Source organism: Brienomyrus brachyistius, chromosome 13 (assembly GCF_023856365.1).
Source record: "Brienomyrus brachyistius isolate T26 chromosome 13, BBRACH_0.4, whole genome shotgun sequence".
In the NCBI taxonomy this organism is placed as follows: Eukaryota; Metazoa; Chordata; class Actinopteri; order Osteoglossiformes; family Mormyridae; genus Brienomyrus; species Brienomyrus brachyistius.
This window is the reverse complement of record NC_064545.1, coordinates 6,841,926-6,865,294: the sequence shown is the minus strand read 5'-3', so window position 1 is coordinate 6,865,294 and position 23,369 is coordinate 6,841,926. Positions and strand designations below refer to the sequence as shown.

The 23,369-nt window shown below is 45.5% G+C and overlaps 1 protein-coding gene across 2 annotated transcripts in view; it reads right to left on the bottom strand.

Annotated features, from left to right (window-relative positions):
* Positions 1-17,342, bottom strand: part of lsp1a (lymphocyte specific protein 1 a) — a 34,903-nt gene extending 17,561 nt beyond the window's left edge. For both annotated transcript variants that reach the window (XM_048972197.1, XM_048972198.1), the window contains exons 1-6: positions 16,918-17,342; positions 9,586-9,732; positions 4,421-4,826; positions 4,181-4,320; positions 2,805-3,057; positions 919-1,059 (exon numbers count right to left, since the gene is read on the bottom strand). In XM_048972197.1, coding sequence (XP_048828154.1) covers positions 919-1,059; positions 2,805-3,057; positions 4,181-4,320; positions 4,421-4,826; positions 9,586-9,732; positions 16,918-16,985 — 1,155 coding nt within the window. In that variant the 5' untranslated portion in view covers positions 16,986-17,342. The remainder of the gene's footprint in view (positions 1-918; positions 1,060-2,804; positions 3,058-4,180; positions 4,321-4,420; positions 4,827-9,585; positions 9,733-16,917) is intronic.
* Positions 17,343-23,369: the final 6,027 nt, after the last annotated feature.

Below are 23,369 nucleotides of genomic sequence, written 5' to 3'. Positions count from 1 at the left end.
CAGAAAAAAGAGGTGAATCTTTAACCCCATTAAGTGATGTTTGGGGATGGGTCACTAGGGTGCTCTCTGGGAAAAGGGAAAAAAACCCAGGGTAAGTATTTGTTTGGACTGTATTTTTAAATTAGCCCTCTGCTTGGCACTATATAATGTTTTAAGTGATATGGTGCCAGAGACCATCCTCCGTGACCCTAAGAGAATTAAGAGAATCGCACAACAGCGCAAGCCCGGCTCTGGCCACCACACCTCCTGCTGTCAACACAGGAAGGACGACTCTTTAACATTTCTTCATGCACTTTTTTTTTTTTAGTTAACAGGAGAAACAACAGATGCGTCACAACCCAAAGCAAAAGACAGGAAAAAGCCTCCCACCGCCGTACAAGGAACTTTCAGATCATAGGAACAGAGGACATGAATGAAGCTGAGTCTAATAAGATTTGCGAGCTGGATGACGGCCCAGGGATTTTACGTTTTGCACAGAGAAGGTGGGTACACTGGGAAAATTAAAAGGCAGCCAAAAAAAACTAGAGGAACTAGTTCTTGTATTACTTTTTCTTGGTTGCACAATCCAAAAAAAATGATAAAACTGAACCATGCGAGATTTGACATAAATCAGCTTGGCATTTGGCTGATGTCTCCTACATGCATGTGTTAGTTTTTTTCGGAGAACAGAGCAGAAGGACCATCATGAAAATGCCACAAGACTGATTTCAAAGTTCACGTCGAACAAAACAAGGACTGTCACACACTTGGCTGGCTAACCAGTGCCAATTAAAGCCGGGGTGCAAAATTTTCTGGGAAAAAAAATTGACCATGTTGATGGAGTACAGTAATACAGGGATTTGATGATTAAACAAAAAAGGAGACTGGAATTAATATGAAATATGACAATAGCATCTGGATGAGAGGCAGGAGGCTCACCTTCATCGTGGAGCTCTTTGGACTCAGTGGGCAGAAAGGTTCATCCCCTTCGGTGCTGGAGATGCTGAGGGTCTTCATCCTTCTCTCTGCTGCCTCCATCCTTCTCTTCTCTATATCCTCCTTCATTCGTCGCTTCTCCTCCTGTTAGAGGGTGTTTTTACACATGAGGTCACGTCTGTGTGTTCATGTGCATGCTGTCCATGTGGAATGTGGACACTAGGCCAGTGTTCCCCAGTCCAGTTCTCAGGGGCCCACAGCTGCTCCACAGTTTTGCTCCTTCCCAGCTCCCTGCCAGATAGTCCATGTTTTTGCTCCCTCCCAGCTCCCTGCCAGCCAGTCCATGTTTTTGCTCCCTCCCAGCTCCCTGCCAGCCAGTCCATGTTTTTGCTCCCTCCCAGCTCCCTGCCAGACTGTCCATGTTTTTGCTCCCTCCCAGCTCCCTGCCAGCCAGTCCATGTTTTTGCTCCCTCCCAGCTCCCTGCCAGACTGTCCATGTTTTTGCTCCCTTCCAGCTCCCTGCCAGACTGTCCATGTTTTTGCTCCCTCCCAGCTCCCTGCCAGACTGTCCATGTTTTTGCTCCCTCCCAGCTCCCTGCCAGACTGTCCATGTTTTTGCTCCCTCCCAGCTCCCTGCCAGCCAGTCCATGTTTTTGCTCCCTCCCAGCTCCCAAGATAAAAGCCTTAATATCTATTACTAATACTTCGGTACAAATGGACAGTCATGCTCTTACTGCCCAAATGTAGATTTTACTGTCTGTTTGTCATGTACAGTACTGTGCAAAAGTCTTCGTCAGTCAAAGAAAATGTTTAAGGCCATTTATCTGGATAGATAGTGTATATTTTCTCATAATTTACGTTTGGTTCCAAAATCTCTCCTCAGGGGCACCTCAGCCATTCCATGTATTCATTAAATTTCATCACCAGCTCAATTAATAAATAAACTTGATTAGTTAATAACTCAATGGGGTATTGATTAACCAAAAAAGGTGGGATAGTGATAAAAAAATACATTGGTGTATTGAAAGGTCACTGCAAATACTGGGGTGATTTTAGAGGAAGTTTTGAAATGGTTAAGCTGATGCACTTGGACATAGGGCGTGTGTGATTAGCTCATGAACGGTTAAAATGTCTCCACGATCTGCCTTTACAGAGAGATCGTGCTACAGTTAGTATTGCGCTACAGTGCACATTCTATCAGTTACAGTTCTACGGCTCATACACGCATCTAAAGTTCTTCTGTCAGCCAAATCTGTTTCGACACACCAATAAATCGGTAATAGCAAACAGTAGGTAGTGCCTTGGATTTCTTCCCCTCTCTCCCTTTCGCTCCCTCGTCCCATCATTCAATTCACAACCTGTGACACATTCACTATTTTGGCAGCATTAGCAGCAGGGGACGACATGGGGGAGTTATTTCTTAAATAGAATTTGACACGGTAATATGGAACTTGTTTGAATTTTCCAAAACCGACACAACGCAAACAACAGTTATTTGCTAAATTTGCCTAGATATGGTTTGCATGTCTAGTGGCAAACATTTTCACTACCTCAAACGAAAACAGCAGCATGCCGAGTATGTTCTTAGTTTACGTTTTATTACCTTATAAGGCTATAATTTTTTAAACTAGGGGAGCTAGTTTGGTTGTACCGTTAAGTAAATTGCAAAATAGTCTTAAAAATGAACATGACAAAAAATCTTGATATGATCAAGGATCGTTATCCTGTCTGAAAAAAATCGTTATATGATACTTTTTCTATATCGCCCACCCCTACTTTTGAAGATCATTTATTTATCATTTTCTTTGACTGTCTAAGACTTTTGCACAGTGCTGTGCTGGTCAGTCTCCCCTGCCTCTAACAATGTTTATCTTCCACAATAATCATACCTCTTCTTTCAGCTGTCGCTGGTGCTCCTCTTCTTCCTTCCGGCGCTCCTCCTCCTCACGGAGGCGCCGGCGTTCCTCCCTCCTCCTCTTCAACTCCTCCAGCTCCACCTCTGCCTCCATCTGTCGCTGCCTCAGCAGCTCCAGCTCCTGGCTTTCCTTCTCCTGGTGACTCCGGCGAATCTTCTCCAGCTTCTGCTCCGTCTCCAGGAAGACCTCGGCCTCCTCGTCGGCCTCCTGCGCCTGACTCTGGCTCCTGATGGAGAGAAGGAGGGGAAGCTGAATCTGGCCCATTGGGAGCTTAAAGCCCACGCTTGCTTATTAGTATCTTCATGTCAACTTTGTTTCTAAGCGATCTGTCAAAATGTCGGCATGAAGGATGTTGCTATGGTTAAATGGGGGGCAATTTTATCTCACAAAGGCATGTGGATTAGAATTTTTAGTTCAGCACCCCCTCTATCTCTGCTGAAACATGCTCCCAGAATATCCAGAGTCGTCAAAATGCTGAGCCATAACCCCACCCCAGTGAAAGCGGTGGTGAACTCCACATGCATTTGCATTTACTTATTTAACAGACATTTATATCCAAAGCAACATACAATTGAGAAAGCCGGGTTAGCTGGTCTCTGGAGCAAATATGGTATACTTAAGGGGTATAAATATGGATGCAGTACTCCATAATTCTTACATTTCAATGCAATGTGGAAAAAAAGTATAATTTGTTCAGTAAGTTGTATGGTCATGCTGTAAGCTGGCTCATTTGCAAAATGTATAATTAGAATAATTACATTATTTGCATGTAACCGAAGTCATGAGAAATTCAAGGTCAGTGTTATTAACATTAGTAAAATTTACTGAGCTCTCTGCTTGTACAACTGAGCTGTACAAGAGGTCAAACTGGGAGCCATTTTTTATGTGAAAGCCTGTCATTGTTTACCTGAATCTGCCCATTGAAGATGAGGAGGATCTTCTACGCTCAGCCATGTCTGACAGTGAAGAGCTATCAGTTGACTGTGTAACTGTGTGTTTACCAGTGCAAGAAACCCTCGCCAAGCCAGGAAGGATGTTGTACAGCAGGAAGTTGTGAAATGTATTCTTCAATTTATTCCCTACTACATCTAGAGTACAAATGCGACCTTCTTCTGATAGTCTTCTGCCAGAAAAATGCACGCAATACACAGTTTAAAGCTACTTACAGCAATTTTCAGTTGAAAAATGTAACCAAAGCTAGTCTGGAGCCTATGTATTTCTTGTAAGTGGGGAATTTCCTGTTTATTTTCAAGCCCGTATTTAATGTGTCACAGATAACCTGCTGTGTTTAACGTGTCACTTTGATTACACTTGAGAAAGCTGCTGATTGATGCCACTGGGCAGGGTACCTTGGGACTCGCTTTGTTTTAGCAAGTGATGCCACTTCCACGCCAGCTGCATCTCCATTACCGTTCACATGTTTCACTTCCTGCTGCAGGAAGACTTTGGATGTGAAGGAAACCTTCACCTCTTTCCTCTTCTCTTTCGGCTGAAATCATGAAGTCCATATTTTAAGTGAAAAAAAGATACTACAGCAATCAGTTAGAATAAGATTATATGAATGAGTTATGAACCTTCATTGCAATCACCTTTTCTTCCATAATTCTACTTTGTTCCTCTTCTCTTTTCCTCATGAGACTCCTCTCTTCTTCCTCCCTCGCTCTGGCTGCCTCCGGCTCTCGCTCCTGCTGCCTCTGCACCTCCTCCTGTCTCTTTACCGCTTCCTCCTGCTCCTTCTTCCTCCTCCTGTTCTCGCTCTTCCTCAGCTCCTCTTCCTCCTCCTGCTGCCGCCACCGGGAGGCTGGCAGCGCAGAGGACTGCTGCGTGTTGGCAGGGACGGCCTTTCTGCTCTGCCCGTGCTCGCTGTTATTCCTGGCCTGCTCCAACTCGTCCAGGCACTGTTGCCGGCGCTGAACCAGCTTCTGGGTCCAGTCACTGAAACCCTCGTCCTCCTCTAACACCAACTGACTGGCAGGTTTCAGCTCCCTGTCACACCTAGAGGGCAGAGAAGGAGCAGTCTGCCTTTAGAAAGGCACGGCCAAAGGACATTTTTCCAAGGAGTTATACATGCATTCACATGAACTACAATTTCACCCTCAAAGACAGACAAAGAGCCAGAACATTTATACATGAATGTCCTCTGAACACTCAAAATTAAATAGAAAGAAAATTGGCAACAAGTGTTCATGGCACGTTAGGACTATACATTAAAATGGGAAAAAAGAATTAAATATTAGATCTCCTATATGAGAATTCTCAGAAGAGCAGAGAGTGGGGATTAGTAACTACAGAGAACTGGCCAGTGGATGCAATAAATTCTACTGCCTGGTTCGTACACTTATAGCAGAAAAAGAGCAGCGAAAACTGTCCTCCTGGGGAAGGAGAACTTCAGGACGAGGTCCCACTGATATGTACCTGGCTGCAAGTTCGTCCATTAGCTGTGACCACTGGGGGAATTGGACAGAGAGTAGAGGAAACAGATGCTACACTGTTCTCCATGTCGGGAGGATTCTGCTTCCCCAGTCTCACTGCAGGCTACATGGGGTGAGATCATACTCAACCGGAAGCAATGGGAACATTTTGGATTATATATTTTTTTTTTTGGGGGGGGGGTAATTGACTAGCGACGCACAAGCAACCAGTAAATTGTTCAAATGGAGATTGTGAAGCTGTGATTAACACAGGGTGTTAACGGTGGTTTGGCAAATGTACAAGTAAGGAACAAAAGGCCAAGCAGTCGCTCTGGGCCACTGGCTGGCTATTAAAACGGAAAAAAGGGTAGCGCGTGGGTACAGGGCCGCAGGCTCTGTGTGATATCATCTGCAAGGGATACGGGGACAGCAGTCTCCATGGAGACCGGCCTGGCGGACAGAGACACACCTGTTCTCTGTGGGAGAGCATGGTCGCCGACGATTTTATACAAGTTCATTAGCTTAATCTTTTTTTCTACTCACGGCACAAACACAACCTTCTCAGCATGAACCAAACCATTCTTTCAGCCTTGCCAGCACCAAGCTGTTAGTTAGTAAGGCGACAATAGCTGGTGGTGGAGAGAGAGGCACAGATACACCTCAACCAACTTATCGATTTACATCATATAAGTTTCAAGTTGCAAGATTTTATTACCCCATGCGTTCAGAGGAACACCGTGAAATTCTTGGGCTGCAGTTGCAGGTAAATCGTCTTCCATGCAACTGTAGAAACTACTCTGCTTTTCCGTGATATTCTATGCCTGTATTTATTGCCATTAAAAATTTCCAGACTGAACAACTTAAATGCTCAAATTTGATTCGAAATACTTCCTGGGTAATGGCTAAAGCACTTCTAAATGACTAAAAATCAGATACACTGAACTTTTATGATGCTATGATAATTTATACTATAACCCTGACTTAGTTCGCCCCCATATATCTACATTTGTTTTAAATAGTGAGCCCACATCAAACATTTCATTAATTAAAAGAAAGTGTGAAGCCGGAGATACTTAATGATGTGCTGCACACCGTTCCGCCATGTCACGTTCGTTAAAAGCCCCTATAATGAAAGTCTGTTTCATCTTCCTGGGAGCTGTCCGAATGGAATGCAGCCTTTGCTCCCAAGTATGATTAAACATTCTTACTATTCAAGGAGACGAACGTTACCAGATGGCAGCTTACATCAAGTCTTGAACATTCGGTTGAACTGGTAACACCTGGTGTTATACTCGCATTCCTCGCCAATTAAATTACAGGTGTCATGCTTGACATTTCGGGGTTTCGCAAAGGGAGATATGAGCTCATTCGTCACCCTTTGCATCACAAAGGTCAAAAGACAACACAGAATGAATCATAGGACAGATACAAAACCGTAAAAGGGGGAATGCATGTTAGAAAAGAGACACACACGTAATCACCGAAGTACAAGTAATATCATGTAGGTCCCCCTCGTGCTGCCAGAGCACCTCCGACCCCTTGAGGCTCCACAAGATCTCTGAAGGTGTCCTGTGGTATCTGGCACCAAAGCATTAGCAGCAGATCCTTTAAATCCTGTAAATTGTGAGGTGGGGTCTCCATGTGCTGCATTTATTTGTCCAGCACATCCCACGGATGCTCGATCAGATTGAGATCTGGGTAATTTGAGGGGGAGGCGAGGGGGCAATTCAACATCTTGACCTCTTTTTCATGTTCCTCAAACCACCCTGAACAATATTTGCACATTATCCTGCTGAAAGAGGCCGCTTCCATTCGGGGATACCGTTGGTGTACTTGGTGTGAAACAATCTTTCTCAGGTAAATAAGACACATGCACCCTGCCGTCCACATGATGTAACAGAAAACGTGACTCATCAGACCTGACCATCTTCTTCCATTGCACCATGCTCCAATTCTGACCCTCACATGCCCATTGTAGGCACTTTCAGCACTAAACAGGGCTCAGAATGGACCGCAGCCCCATACACAGCAAGCTGCCATGCACTGTCTGTTCTAGCACCTTCCTATCATAGCCAACATTAACTTTTTCAGCAATCTGTGCTACAGTAGCTCTCCTGTGAAATCAGACTAGACATGTTCCTCACAAGTATCAGTGGGCCTTAGGCACCCCTGACCCCAGCGCTGGTTCACCAGTTGGTCTTCCTTGGGTCACTTTTGGTAGGTACTCACCACTGCATAATAGGAACATCTCACAAGGACAGGGTTTCTTGCAAGTCGCTCAGATCCTTAAACTTGCCCATATTTCCTGCTTGCAGCACATCAACTTCAAGAACTGACTGTTCAATTACCTAATAATTAATGGCGCCCTTGAAAGGTGCCATTGTAATGAGATGATCAGTGTTATTCACTTCACCTGTCAGTGGTTTTAATGTTATTGCTGTTCCATATATATGGACACCTCTATAAATAAGAGGAATTGTCTAAATAAGCCACGCCCACTGCTGACACAGGTGTGTAATTAAGCACATAGTCACGCAATCTCCTGCATCAAACACTTGCAACAGAATGAGTGGTTGTACATGAGTGGTTGTTTCCACTTTGTACCATCATAGGATGCCATCTTTCCTACATGTCAGCTCACCACACTTGTGCCCTGCTAGATCCGCCCTGGTCAACTGCATGTGAAGTGATTGTGACGGTCAAAACGTCTGGGTGCGAGTTCATCTGCAAAGTGGTCGGCCACACAACCTCACAGAGAGGAATCGGATATCCCAACATGAATACCCAACCTGAATGGCAGCAAATCCTAATACCAATGTGCCAACATCTAATACAAAGCCTTCCCAGAAGAATAGAAGCTATTATTGTAACAAAAAGTGGACCAACTTCATATTAATACCCTTGGTTACAGAATGAGATGTTGGACAAGCTGGTGTCTACATACTTTTGGCCATATAGTGTAAAAAATACAGGTGGACGTAAGATGGCTTTCCTTAGGTCTTATATATATATATTAGATACTTATCTTATAATTACGCTATTAGTTTAAACTCCTTCAGAGTTATACAGTGTTCATAAAAAAAAGCTTTTGGTTTTGGGGAGCTGGGGCTCCGTGCTTGAGGTTATATTTACACACAGTCACTGATTTGGAGTCTCAAGTGCAGAGACCCTGGATAGACTGAAGCCTGCTGAGCAGGGCTGTGGTAAACATACTTACAAGAAAGCGTAATGAAAAGGCAGCTTCACAGGCTCCAGAGAGGGAGAGAGAGAGAGAGAGAGAGAGAGAGATGAAGAATTTGAAGAGCGAAGGGAGGGAATAACATGAATGGGGAGATGAGGAGGAGTATTTCATCGCTCCCCGACTTGTTTAGTTTCCATCGTAAACATCCTCGCGCCACTAAATCCCTCCTCTGTATACAGCAGTTTCATCAGAAGAATGCCGTGGATGGGGAGATTCCACCATTGGCTATTCAGGCGCAGAGCCATTCAGCAAGTAGGCTTGCTGTTGCTGTTTCAACTCTCAGGCGAGTTCCAGTCATTAAGCATACAGAACTACAAATGCAGACAAGTAACATGAAGCGTATTTGTATTAAGCAGACATAAAGGCAGATTACTGTGAGCTATGGGAGCTGTTTGTGGATACAATCATCTGCTCGGTGGGTAATTCATGGGAGCAGTCCATGGCAAGTTTAAGGAAAGATCAATCAGCTGAGAAGAAGCAGGCATTCATCAATATAAGTCATTATGAATCAATCGTTCCACATTTCTACAGAGGGCAAGCACATCTTTAGAAAGATTTTGTAAGAAGAGAAATGTGTGTGTGTGAGTGTGGGTTAACTTTCCACAACTACAAATCTTCAGTTACCCGAGAAAGGTGGTGACATCATCTCTGACCATGAAGGAGTCTGCTTTCAGTGGAGAATCCAGCACGCTGGGTGTTCTTAGAACCTTCATAACCCCAACCTCCACAACCACCCCCAAAACCAGCATAACCCCAAACATACTGATGACCTGCTGTCTCCATTTATTTCTCCGTCTGTCTGTTTGCGTCGCCAGCACCTCTGTGGAGTCCATTATCTAATATGTACAACTCAAGCGAGTGGATCAAGGGAGCGAGATGACAGCTGTTCTGTCTCTTTTCATGGACTAACTGAGAAACATTGCAAGCAGAGCATGACTAAGGGGAGGGAACAAACGGATGGGAGGGGGAGGGATGTCGAGGTAATTAAGATATCGGGTTCATGCCACCGTCTGGCTCCATGCGATCGGCCTGCGGGGCAACGGTTCGGTGCCGATCCGCTTGTTGAGCAGACGTGGCGTGCCAAACTTCAGTGGGGACTTACGGGCTATCCTCGGCCAGGAGCCCGTTTTCCGAAGAGGCTCCCCCTGGGCTCGCCTGGCCGCTGTTCTGGCGAAAAGCCTCTCGGGCTCTGCGACGCCGCTCCCGTTCAATTTCCTCGGCGTCCTCGATGCTCCGCTGGGTTGTCACTCTGTCAGTTGACCGGAGAAATCAGAAGAAGCCAGTTAGACTTTCTGCGGAAGCACCCCCCGTGACCTTTGCCCGTGACCTTTGCCCCTGGTTACCTTTGCCTATGCAAACACCTGCACCAATTTATCACTCCTTAAAACCTTGATTATAAATAATCACCTCAGCATTTAAATAAAATGCAACATAACAGCAAGCCTAAACATTAAAGGATTCCCTTTGGCTCTGTAAACTACCAAGCCTTACGTAAACACTGCTAAATAAACAATGCACTGTTTTTCTTGCGATTGCTGAACAAATGTCAGTGCTTTTTCCTTTTTTCTTGTTTTACAAGATACTTTTTAATCATTTTTAATAGTCACACATGATTCAAACCTTTCACGTCTGTCAGATCTCTGACGTGAACAGCGCCAATTTAATGTGGACCCTAAAACTCACTCTTACAGAGAATCCAAAATCCTGCTGCATGGACTGCAACCAGGATGAGAAAATACAGTCACATTATACCCACATTCAGGTCTCTTTCTCAGGTCTGTTTCCCATTAAGCTCAGGAGGCATTGATAGATCTGGCCTCAGCTTGTCCAACCGGGCTGATTAACATGTAAAATCCAGAACTCATTCTCACATTACAGTATGCAGGTGTTCTAGCATTTTCCAGAACAAACAAGGGAGGCATTGGTAGCTGCTGTAGAACTCGCAGTCTACGGTATCCTATGCCAGACAGTGTAAGGGATTCCCCCTTTGGCCCCTAGACTGAGAACCAACAATTTTCTTTGTCACCTTAAATAACACTTCCACTGCCTATTCAAATTCAAATTTTATTTGTCACGTATACAGCACAGCTTGCAGGGAAATGTTATTTTTCGACGCTGTGTGACATGACAGTGGGGCACAAATGCAGTGGTGTTAGACAGGGTTACATAAAAAATATTACACGTTGGAATCCAACAGTGGGGTTAGGGGCACAGATATCATAAAGTGCAGATATGCAGTTATAGTAGTATGTGCAAATAATAAGGCAGTGCAACAGCAAGCAGAGGTAGTTCAATAAGTAATACATAGATTTGTAACAGGGGTTGGTTAACAGCCAAGTCCATTCCTACATGTTGCCTGGGACTATGTACATATTTCATGTACATGTTGGTTGGCCTGCTATTATGTTGGCCTATGTCCATATTTCCATTTATGCATCTCTATATACTCCAGTCATAGGTCAGTGATGGGTGTGGCATCCTTTCCAGGGTGTTCCCCTGCCAAGTACCCTATGCTGTCTGAACTAGGCCATAGGCCCGAGGTTCTCCCTGACCTCAACAAGTAGCCAGGAGGTAGACAGATGTAACGATGGGCTTCTCAGGATGAAGCAAGCATGTTGGCTGTAGACATGAGGAATTTGCATGTAAGGGCCTAACTCTCATGCTCACCCATGTCCAGCTCACCAGAAAATGGCCTGAAACGCAGAAAGGTCTCAGTGTTTGCACTGCCAGTAAACACACACTCCTGCCTTATTCCCGGGGGGGGGGGGGGGGTCACACTGCAAAAAAAAATATTACGACAACCGCCCCACACCACGTGCCAAATTTACAAACTTGAAAATGTCGAAACAATGGAAAGAGCCTGCAATTCCTCAAATGTTTCCAGACACATCAGCACCCTGTTGACACTGTAAACGTTTGTTGAAATGTCACTAAACCATGCAACAGGAAAACTACCAATCAGATGTTGTACGCACAGCATGGAAAGCCTGACTGGGGTTGCAAAAGTGCTGGACTACCAATCGGCTCGCAAGTTTGGAGAGTAGAACACATGCTGACAGTCACCCTGATCTCAGGATAGAGGGCGATCCCCGTCTCCATCCTGATGCAGTGATGTAACAGAGGGAGGGCAGTACATGCAAAGAGAAGACATAGGTAGAGGGAAGTCACTGAAAAGAGGCTCCACGCCCTTTCAAGAGCACAAGAGAGAACACTCTGCCTACAACACTGCCCCCAGTGGAGGAGGGAGGCATCCTCCTGTGTCAGGGCACTGCTAGCCTGCATCTCTCTTTGTTTACCTTATGGAACACCGCAACGAAGAGGGGGTGGGACCTCTGTACCTCGTGGGCTGGAACAAAGAAGCTAGTCAATAGCCCCATTCTGTGTCGTCAGGGATCTGGTTACAGTTCTCATTTTATTTGGCTTTTGGATTAATCTAAGCAGCCCAGGTCACTAATGGCCCCCAGACCACTAACACCACCGTCTGCTTCACTGAGCAGGATGAGGAACTTTGAGAACATCTGTTTTGGCAGGAGAAATCCATAAATACAGAGCAGGATCACGGGTCCCCGCTGTCCCCTGAGGAGCAGCCTCGGGGGCCCTAAGTTCTTCTGGCGCTAACAGATGACACGGGCTACCCCTGCGTACGTGAAGCGGAGAGTGAAAGGAAGGAGGGGGAGATAAAAAGAAGGGAGGAGAGGTGAAGAAGTCTGAAGGCAGCTGGAGCAGGGAGGCTGTTCTCCACAGAGCACACAGATCTGCACGGTCTGAGGGGATCACCCAGGATCCTCCTGTGGCCTGGTCCTGGGCTCCGGGGATCACCCAGGATCCTCCTGTGGCCTGGTCCTGGGCTCCGGGGATCACCCAGGATCCTCCTGTGGCCTGGTTCTGGGCTCCGGAAATCACCCAGGACCCTCCTGGGGACTGGTCCTGGGCTCCCGGGATCACCCAGGATCCTCCTGGGGCCTGGTCCTGGGCTCCGGGGATCACCCAGGATCCTCCTGGGGCCTGGTCTTAGGCTCCTCCATGACTATTGCTAACCCTACTAACAAATGGTTTTTTGGAAACACATAAAGGTATTTCTCAGGCTGTACTTATAGCAAGACAGTCGTTTTTAATTAAATTACTGACTGAACTGCAAAAAAAAAACTTTTCTGTTGTTTGTAATAGCACAGCTATCAGGGGGATTTACCAGAAACTGGTTCACACTAGAAACTCATTTGTCCTTTAAAAGTTACGACATAGAGGCACAATGTCCTTTTGGGGGGGGTGGGGGGGGGAGTTTCATAGGCAACAGCCTGAGATTGAGGAAGTGCTTCGGGCGGCTCAGGCCTCTGTTTACCCACCAAGGAACAAGTCCCATCATGCTCTCCTGGGTTACAAAGTCGCAGTGAAACAGACAATTGTTGCCGATCCAGATGGGATGGTGTCATGTGTCGCAGGTGAGGCTGATTAGCAGGCTTGGGGAGGGAGCGGAGGTACCGACACCGAAATCTGGGTCAGCAGCGGATCAGCAGTGGGTCAGATTAAGCCAGAACCGGGTGACCAGGAAGGCCTTCAGGTCTGGCTTTGTGGTGAAATAGTGATTAACCTCAATAGCCGAATATTAAAATTGCATCAAATTTTTGTGGGCTACAGACATTTAGAGGGTCATTGTTTACGTTTGTTTTATTTGTCTGTGCAGCAGAGAGACTGGGAGGAATGGCCTGGCTCACAGGGTTTATTCGGATAGGTCAGAGGGCGAACCATGTATTTACATCTTGGTCAGGTTATTTCCCAGTCATTCCATTAAAGTGCCGAATAAATTCCCTCATTCCACTCACTGGAATCCTTGTCTGGCATATCTCTCTGCTGTACAAGCTTTCCACACATTGGAACAGGGAGAAAATCAGCAATTATTAGGTTAAAAGACTAAGATAAGGCTAAAAGTAAGATATTTCTGTGGTTTATCTGTTTGTACCACTTCCTGGTTCACTATCAGAGACCATTGTGAGGCCATGGTTAGTTTTGGCGTTTTATCTTGAAACAAACAAACGCATGAGCAGAGCATGGCAGTGAGGTGGACGGCCGGTGTGAACCACAACTGGCTCTCATTCCCAGCAATGACAGGAAGGAGCTCAGCGCCAAGCCCAGCACCTTCACCCACCTGTCCGTGTAAAGTTTGACACCTGGCTGCTAAAAGCGGAGTCCAGGGTCCCCCTCCCTCTCAGGAGATCAGAAGTTCAGAAGAATGGCAACCCCCAAAGTGGCACACCTCATCCTGTTCCCCCCTGCCACCAAAACAAAGGCACTATTGTCAAACATTGTGTCCAGGATTAGTGTTCATCCATTTGTTTTGTTCGGATGTTTATTTATCTGCTATTCACCAGAGCTCAGGTACCTCGTGGATCTTCTATCTACAGTTACGTTCAATTGTCGTGACAAAATCAATCCAGCTTTTTGTTTCCAAACTTGCAACATTGTTTTCCTCACTGACAAACCATAAAGCTAATTCAGATGACCGTTGTGAAACATTTGATCCTGTTCTTTCAATGCAAAATTTTGCCTGATCACTGCCATACATCTGCGCTGTTTATATAACAAACATGCTGCCTTCTATGACGGCGGTTCAGGCTACAAAGTGCTTTCCCACTAACACTCGTGTGCAAAGCCAACTCAGATCCATGTCACACATACAGGGAGGGGGGGGGCGACATCAGTAGATCTCATTGTCATTTTCAAGTGAGTTTCTGTCATAAAAGAAGCCATTGAAAAATACTTCATGTCATCACGATGATGTAGTACAGAAATACTCCATGTGTCAATGAATATGCTGTTAAATTGACACCCTCCTTTATACTCTGTTGGAAACAAATGAAAAAAAATATATATAAAAAATGAAAGTAAAAAATGTGCCCATTGCAATGTGATGATACAATCTTATAAAGGAGCAGCTGGTCTTTCAACTTTGGACTGTCATTGTGATTAATCAGTTTCGGTCACTCTTTGCCCAAATAACCCGGCTCGGTTAGCGATTTCTCCTTTTTGTCAATTTATGCCTCTGGGAGATTTGCAGACCACAAAGAGGGACATGAACTGCTGCAGTCCAGTGGTGGGACAGTTTCTCAGCATATATTTGTTTAGCGTGGTGGTAGAATATTTACTGCCCTCTTCAGGGACCCCTCATACAAAGCAAGGAAAATAAAATGAGGTACTAAATCAGTGTATACCCAGCAATATATCTGCATTCCCTACAAGGGTTCTTGAGAAGACAGTATGTACAAGGACCAATGAGTTCAAACCATATCCTAAAGGCGCCCGAATCTATTCTGCGGAGTCCTTAACCCCCAGAGCTCTCAGAAAGTATTTGTAGAATTTACAAATTCCCCACAAAGTTCATCCCATTGTTAGGAGATCCTCTGGGAGTTTGGTTTTGATGACAGAAGTCTAACTGACCGAGCCAGGGCAAAGACTAAACATTTCATCTTCTCTTCCTCCCAGCATGTTAGGTCCAAAGGCTGATGGGACATGGCCAGCCGGAAAAATTCCGGCATGTTTACCTTGTTTCAAAACAGCACAACCTTTGCCTTCTGGAGGGCATAGCCAATGGGATGCTATGGGGGGTCACACCCCAGCCCATCTCCATTCACCGTGCCAGACAAGCACGGTGGACCTTATCGCAGAGATACTGACACAGAGTGAAGCTGTGCAGTGCTATAGCCGGGGACAGGGTTTCGGGGACAGATCGAGATTAAGCCCTGACACACATGGGGCCACATCGACACACAGCCGGAGGAAGTCCAGCCCCCTTGTCTCATACCTGAATGCCTTACTCCTGACATCACCAGCAGCCACCTCACAAAAGTGGTCCAGCATGGAGGGTCCATCGCCCCCCACACAACGCTGATTAAAACCAGAGCTTAACTCAGGTCAGAGAGGTCACTAAACACATGCAACTGAAACAGGACACTAGATAAACGCCAGGCCGACGTGGCAGTCTCCACTGCGGTGTCAACGGGCTGGGGAACTACACGTCAGGCTAATTGTTTTTATAGACATCATTGGCATGCATGTATGCTTTTTAAAGGCATTACATCACACCACCGCAATCATAGTGTATAAGATGTGGTGAGCACAGCTTATTTCCTACCGTGAATGGACTTGCCCTGCCGATTCACTCTTTATCACAGGGCACGGAAGGACAAAAGATGGAGGTGAATGAGAAGCCATTTCTCTGAAAAGATATATACTGCTATGTCTATCCAAGGGCGGTTTGGGGTGTTGAGAGCGATTGGTTCTCGTCGGAAGTTTCATACAGCAACACCTTAGTACTTAAACTGCCCGCCGACAAGCTTTCAGATGAGAGAAAATGTATCGTGCGTACATTTAATTTTTTGCCAATACGCATTGAGCGCGGCAGCAACGGGAGCCGTACATCGCTGAGGATAAGAAGGGACTCTGTCTCCCTTTCATTTCCATCCTCCTGCTGCAGTAGACATCACACAGTACGTCCAAACAGAAACGTCAGGGAGTTTAAAGAAGACTGTTGTGGGGGGGGGGGAGCTGTCCGTGCCTCAGTCAGCAGCATACGGTGGGCTAATCCAATCAAGGGCCCAAGGGGCTCCGTGTCTCATTGCCCAGCAGAAACTCAGCAGAGAGACAAACAAACAGCTGAGAGGAGAACAGGGTAAGAAAAATACACCGTCTACTAACAATTTACCCCAGTACCAAAGGTTTACCCTACAGCCATCAGCCGCTGTCAGGAAGCATAAGTGGGATCAGGCAGAGGTGTCTCAGACCTCGCCTGAGGTGGAGCCCGACGTACGGTAATCCCAGGCAACGTCGGGCTCGGCCGAGGGCAGACTGGGTAACACGTGCAAATGCGTTACGCAGAGTCTGATGTCTTCCCTTTTATTTCACTTGGCTGCCTAACAGAAGCTTCTATAGAGAGCAAATAAAAGAGTTTTTCACTTTTTCTTTCATTTTATCTAAAAATAGAGGCAGATGCATAATTTAAATACCAGCAAAAAAATTTGAAGGACACTTCTGAGGAACAGCCAGGAATCTTGATAAATCCGTAACCCACCGTAAACACGTTCTTCAGGAGCATGCTATCAGTTAACTCTGGAATAGCTCTCTTAAATGAGTGTTAAGCATTTGCAGAGAAATCTGGAAAGAGCAGGAATTTGACTGAATCCATTCATTCGCTCCTTGCGGACAGCAGATCACTGAGCGACATCCTGCTATTTATGCAGAGATTAAGCTCCGGTTCACAAACATCTCTCATATCAGTGCAACACAGAGGATTTACCTGCCTGGTTCCCTAGTAACAGACTGGCTCGGAACAAAGGGCTTGAGGCAACATGAATTCACTAACAGCACCAAACTTAACTCAAGGAAAAACAAACAAAAAAAGGCTCCCGCAACAAAAGCATGCCAACGGCACTCTCATGCTCACCTCAGCAGGTTCTGCAGACCTTGCTTGCTGGAGTTTCTTCTCAGGAGAGTGCTTGCCATGTCTGTCATTCTTTTCTCTCCTTTCTAGCGCTATGAGAATATCCGAAACCCACTGCCTTTCTGCTCAAAAGGGGCCTTTTCCCCTCAATCCTTCCAAAGAGCAATATGGGGTTTCCTGGAAGGATCTGTGTATTTGTGTGTGTGTCTCTCTTTCTCTCTCTCTCTCTCTCTCTCTCTCTCTCGTTCCCTCCCTCAGAGCCCGGCACACACACAGAAACACACGAGGTTGCCTTTCAGATTCTCTCCCTGCGCCGTCTGGCAGAAATGTCAGGCGTGAGTCTCTGTGCGCTCGCTATTCTCAGTGGGACAGCCTTCAGTCAATGCCCTGCCTCCCTGCTCTGCATGTGGTTCACATTGAGAGCTCCAAATACCTGGGTCTGCGAGTGCCTTCCCCCCTTCCCTGATGGGGTCATGTGACTTTTCCCTGGGGGAGACGTAAGATGACACTCCCCCAAAATCCGCACCAAATGAGTCCGACGGGCTCCACCCCCCCTCCCCCCAACAGGCTCCCTAGCCTAACAAAAGCACAGAAACAATTGGATGCAATCCCTGTCTTGTAACAAACAGACACTTTTGGTGAGCAATGCATGCACAATGAAAATCAGGGTTCACGAGACATTTATCACAGTTTTCACTCAATCAAGACTTTTATTATGTATTCATAAATTTTTTCAGTTTAGCCGTTTTTTTTAGCACAATTCTTTCATTTTGAAGAGTGAAGCAGAATTTTACGCTAGAACAATAGCAAAACGCCATTAAATGAGTACATTAGCTCGGTATTATAAAATAATTCACAGGGAAGTTAAAGATTCTGTATGTTTCCAGAAATCAACATCTATTAGTCCACAGAGCTCCAGTGAAAATATTCCGGTAAAAAAATCTCTAGCTGCCAAAACATCCATCCATCTTCCAACTGCTTATCCTCCTGGGTTGTGGGGAGTCTGGAACCTATCCCAGAAGCTATGGGCACAAGGCAGGGAACAACCCAGGATGGGGGGCCAGCCCATCACAGGGCACACTCACACACCAGTCATTCACACATGCACTCCGATGGGCAATTTAGTAACTCCAATTAGCCTCAGCATGTCTTTGGACTGTGGGAGGAAACCGGAGTACCCGGAGGAAACCCCACGACGACATGGGGAGAACATGCAAACTCCACACATGCGTAACCCAGGCGGAGACTCGAACCCGGGTCCCAGAGGTGTGAGGCAACAGTGCTAACCACTGCACCTCCATGCCGCCCCCCCGCCAAAACATAAGCACAGCAATTCCAGACAAAAGACATGCTGCAAAGTAATTAAAAGATTCTATAATAGCTGACTGAGTTAAATACAGGGGAAAATGACAGTGAGATTTATTAGTCATCTATCAATCAATCCATGCATCTTCCATGACTGTTCAGTGCAGGCTCACAATGAGCCTAGCGTAAACCAGGAAACACAGGGATGGTGGCAGGAGATATCCAGGCCATCGCAGGGCACACGCTGCAAGTAATTTAGAAATACCAGTTCACCAAACTGCATATTGCTTTTTGGTTTGTCAGCTGCTTTTTCAGATTGCAGCTGACAAACCATGACATCCAGAGGCCACACACACCAACTCCACGTTCATAACCAGGGGTGGGAGAAGAACTTCTAGTATGATTCATTTAAACAATCTTTCTCAAACTGATCCCTGGGACCCCCTGACGGTCCACATCTTTGCTCCCACCCTCGCTCCAAAAAATGTGGACTGTCTGGCAGGGAGCAAAAATGTGGACTGTCTGGCAGGGAGCAAAAATGTGGATCATCTGGGGCTCCCTAAAGACCGGTTTGGGAAACACTGCATTATTAAAGTGCTTGGTTTTGTTTCTTTATTTGATTATAACATTTGGTAAAGAATGTCTGCATTGGGCAATACAATGGGATCAACAGGCTGGAGCCATTTTCACATATCAGTAGATTTCATGACGGTTCAATGCAGTGGGATCCCAGGAGTTGTGGAAGTAAAATTCCAGAAATTATCAATTCATAAGTTTCAAACTGTGCTCCAAGCAAGTACAGGCTGTAACATGGCGAAATCCACCAGCCCATATCTCTTTGTTCGCATACCCACAGTTCCCTGGAGAACTCTCATCCAGTCTGCCTCTAGCGTTCTCACTGATTCCATTAGTTCCCACGCAATTGCAGTATCTTTTTAAAATGTATAAAAAAAAATATATAATTATAATTGCTCCGGCATCCTTTGATATATGATATTTTTTCATTGATCTGTCATCTCTTGAGAATTAAGCTAAAAAACCAGGTTGGTTGAAACGAAACTTTGATCTGGATTTTTAGTTCCTGGGCCTGAACTTTCCATATCAGTCTCTAATGCAGGGGTAGGGAACCTGATCCATGGAGAGCCGGTGTGGGTTTTTTGGATGGCCTTCCAATCAGCCAATAACAGTGGATTCCAAGGACTGGAGCTGAGAATCGCTGCTTTATTATTGGCTGTACATTCTGGAATTAAAGTGCTTAGAAGAAGCATATCCAGCTGAATATCTGAAAATCTTTCACACCAATTGTAGTTACTGTATAGTATCACTACAGTGAAGGACAGGTCTCACTGTCTTGTGTTAGAGGTAAGCGGTGTTGAGAAGCCTAGTCATACCAAGGAGAAGCATTGGGATAGTTTTATTCCACCCAGCTGCTGCCCGGAAGACTGATACTCAGTCACATGTGTTCAATTTTTAACGGTTTTCCAGACACAAACAAAAACATGCATATGTCTGGTCCTTCACTCCCGTCCTTTCAAAACAAGTGGCTGTAGCAGCTTTGTCTGCACCAGGGCTTACAGCTGGGCAGATGATGGGCTCAAAAACGGACAACCAAGCCCCACATCTACAGGGGAGGAACAGCTGTCAGTCAACACCAAGCCTCCAGAGATACAATGGAGAGAGTCCACTTTTGACAAGCACACCCAGGGGGGAGGGAAACTGGATCCTCACAGTCGAATGAAAAGGGTGAATGTTTGGAGACAAAACCCTCCACTGTCGAGTTCCTTTGAGCGCCCCCACAAACTTTCCCATAACCCTCCGAGACTTCCAGGATTCCGTACCGCACACTTAGATCCAGAGAGGCTAAAATGTTGAGAAGGAAGTCTTAACAGTGTGGCAAGAGGAGGCTTCTTTTGTTAGAACTAGTAAGTCTTCAATTTTACAGCAAATGTTCATCAAACTATATATGTTTCTTCAAATATATGCATTCACTCACAACTGATGCCTGCTGTTGTGTCACAACTGGCATGTATACCAACAGTCATATGAAATGCCACCATCGATCCAGTGATGACAGGTATAAGACCCTGTTTTCAAAGTCCACTCAGTTCCCCCACTTTGTCCCTTTGCTTCTTACCTGAACCCTGTCCCTGCAGCGAGTAAAGAACAAAACCAAACAACAAAAGCTTTCACTAACTCTACTAATTCAGTACAAAATTAAAAGGTGATAATAAAGTCACAGACACCATAAGCCCTTTTTGCTTTATAATGCTTTAAGGAGCCTCCTCACAGTGCCGTAGAAATTTTATAGCAGCAATGGAATCAGATTTTTTTCTTGAGTTGAGACAGCTGGATAATTCTGCTTATCTTCTGTTCCCCCTCCTAAGGGACCGTGGATATTTCCTCTTGCACGGTAACAAATACACAACCTGCTCCTCTCACAGTGAAATCAGACAGCATGTGTCCAGCCTAGAGGAATCACAACACATGCCAAGGCAAATGATAAACCATGCGCTCTTTCGGACAGAGCTAATTCCTCCACGATTACATGGAGGCCTGCAGCTCAACAAGAATGCGCAGTCATCTGCCTGCTCTCAATCCACTCCCCGGAACAACTGTTCCTCCCTACTGTTCCTGACGCAAGCTGAGCCAGGGCCGGAGACACAGAACAAAGCTCGAGACATAAACACTACAGTAAGACCTGTCCTCATCGCAGAAGGTGGACCCTGAGAGAAACATAGAGAGGCATGGGAACCTCTCATAGCTTAGACTAGGACTAGGGAAGGCAATCAGACCCACATATTGAGTGCCTCCCTCTACGGTTTAAGATTCCCCAGTTTACAGGACAGTGCCAGAAGAGAAATGGACGGGCCAGGCATGGATGGAAGCAGTCAGCCGTTTGGCATCCTATGGAACAAAAAGGCCATTGAGGAACGGAGCAGTCCATTGCACAGAGGAATCCCAATAGAGGTGATGTACATTCTTTGTGGGGGATTTTCAGGCAGAAAGTTGGTCAATTATTCTGCAGCTGCCACAACCCTCATGCATCTCACAGCCTTATAGCCACTTTGTATGGTTTTCTTGTCTAGCATGTCCAATTCAACAATGAAAAAAACTGGAGCATTTGTCCTAGTGTTTACGATCGAAGGCTGAATTAGTTGGCAACTACCTTACGCCCTGCTTTTCTCATAGAAGAGCAAACTAATGTTGGCATCTCACACCTTATCAGGCAACCAACTCATTGTGTCCCATATCGCAATCTGCACAGATTCAGACATGAATAAAACAAAAGCAAAGACAGTAAGAGGCTCTCCCAGGACGCCTCCGTTGATATATCCTTCAGCTGCTGACATGTAATCCAGACTGTGGCAACCTTCCAAGACGGCACCATTATCAAGAGACGAGGAAGGAGGTAGGCCATTAGGCATGGCCGTGTGTGACAATGGGTCTATGGAAATGGCCATCCATCACACTTACTGGCCTCAGACTGCCAAGCAGAATCTCACCATTGGCGAGACTACATGCAAAGAATGAAAAGTTATAGCGTTAAGACAGGATATGAAGTCACACTCTGAGAACTATGGACATTATATCTTCCTGGGGCTGACAGCAGATCTATCAAAAAGAAGGGAAGAGAACGAGAGAGAACAGACATTTTTTTTCTATCCACTCTGGGATAGCTGAAGGTATGAAATCTCCCGCTGACTTGGGGTAGGTAGGGGATTAGTACGGTACAGACCTGCCACTGAATCGCTCCTCTCGAGTAGCTCATGTCCTTCTTGAGGCTTTATCTGCTCATTCTAGCTAGTGTAACACAGGATATGTCCAGGAGAGGTGGGTTTTAGTCCTATACAATGGTTAGGCGGCTCTGTTAGGGGGTTAGGGGATCAAGTCATAATCAATCCATTATGCGAAGTACAGGATGGCATGGTTCTAAATAAAACATAAAGTTTAAATTAATTGTGACTGTCCTACAGTTTGTAATGGCTAATTACCTCATTGCTCTCCTCAACAATCCTCCTATGATGTGTCATCATACGTCATCCTCAATGTACCACAAGTGTTGTTAGGCGATACACCACCCACAGGTCACCCACAGGAGAGTTTACATGCTGCTGAAGGACGGTTAGAAATAGCAGGACCCAGAGGTCTATCCGAATGGATGGAACACAAGATTTGGTTGCATTCTGCGACTCCTTGTCAAAGACAGTTGAGTCATTCAAAGTAGCTGGAATCAAAGCCAAAAACGTGCCCCAGAAGGCCCTTCATGTGGACTGCAACACAACTAAGGAGGCCGAAACCGTAGTCATTTCATATCGAATTTTTATGTGAAATGTCACTTCCAGTTTTTGTTCCAGGAAAAGGTCTAAGAACATCCAAAGAAACTATATGAGTTCAGGGCTGCTGCAGTATCATTAAAGGGTAACGCAGCCTTGCCATTCTTCATACCGGGGCTACAGACTAATGTCCCATACGAGTGAATTTCTATTCTCCTAACAGTACAGAAAATACCCATAGGACAATTTTTTTTTTAACGCCATAAAGTTTAACGGTTGACAAAAAACAACATTCCAAAATGGATACAGCACCTCAGACACTACCGTGAAGATCAAACGTCCAGAAACATCCAATATATTTCAAAAAGTGAGAGGTGACAGAAATGCTTTGATTTAATACCAGTGCAGCCTCCTCCAAAGCCACAGAGCATAACTCTTCTTTTAGCTTCCAAAAGCCTTTCATCCCCTAAAACCACATAAATTCTTCAGCAGACTGTTCCCTTAGATGAGGCCTGCCTTCTAAAGATACATTTTAGGAAATATAAGGCAATTTATCATTTTAATTCAAAATTCCATGCACATCCTCTGCAGACAAACCCATTATCATGGATTATAATTGAATTTTCTAGATAATATTTTCAAAATTGACATCCCTAATTCTATGTTCCTCCTCATAAGTGAAACTTATGCCCACATGAAACAATTAAAGACAGCAACACTCTGTCTGTCCCTCAGAGCAACCTTCTTTCGTCAGCCGGAAGACCTACGAGAGGCTCGCGTTGCTCTTCGTTGCTGAATGCCAAGCAACCATCGCGATGACATCACCCAGCCCTGTCAGAGATGCCGTTCTTACAGGAGCGAGACCAACCTGATGCC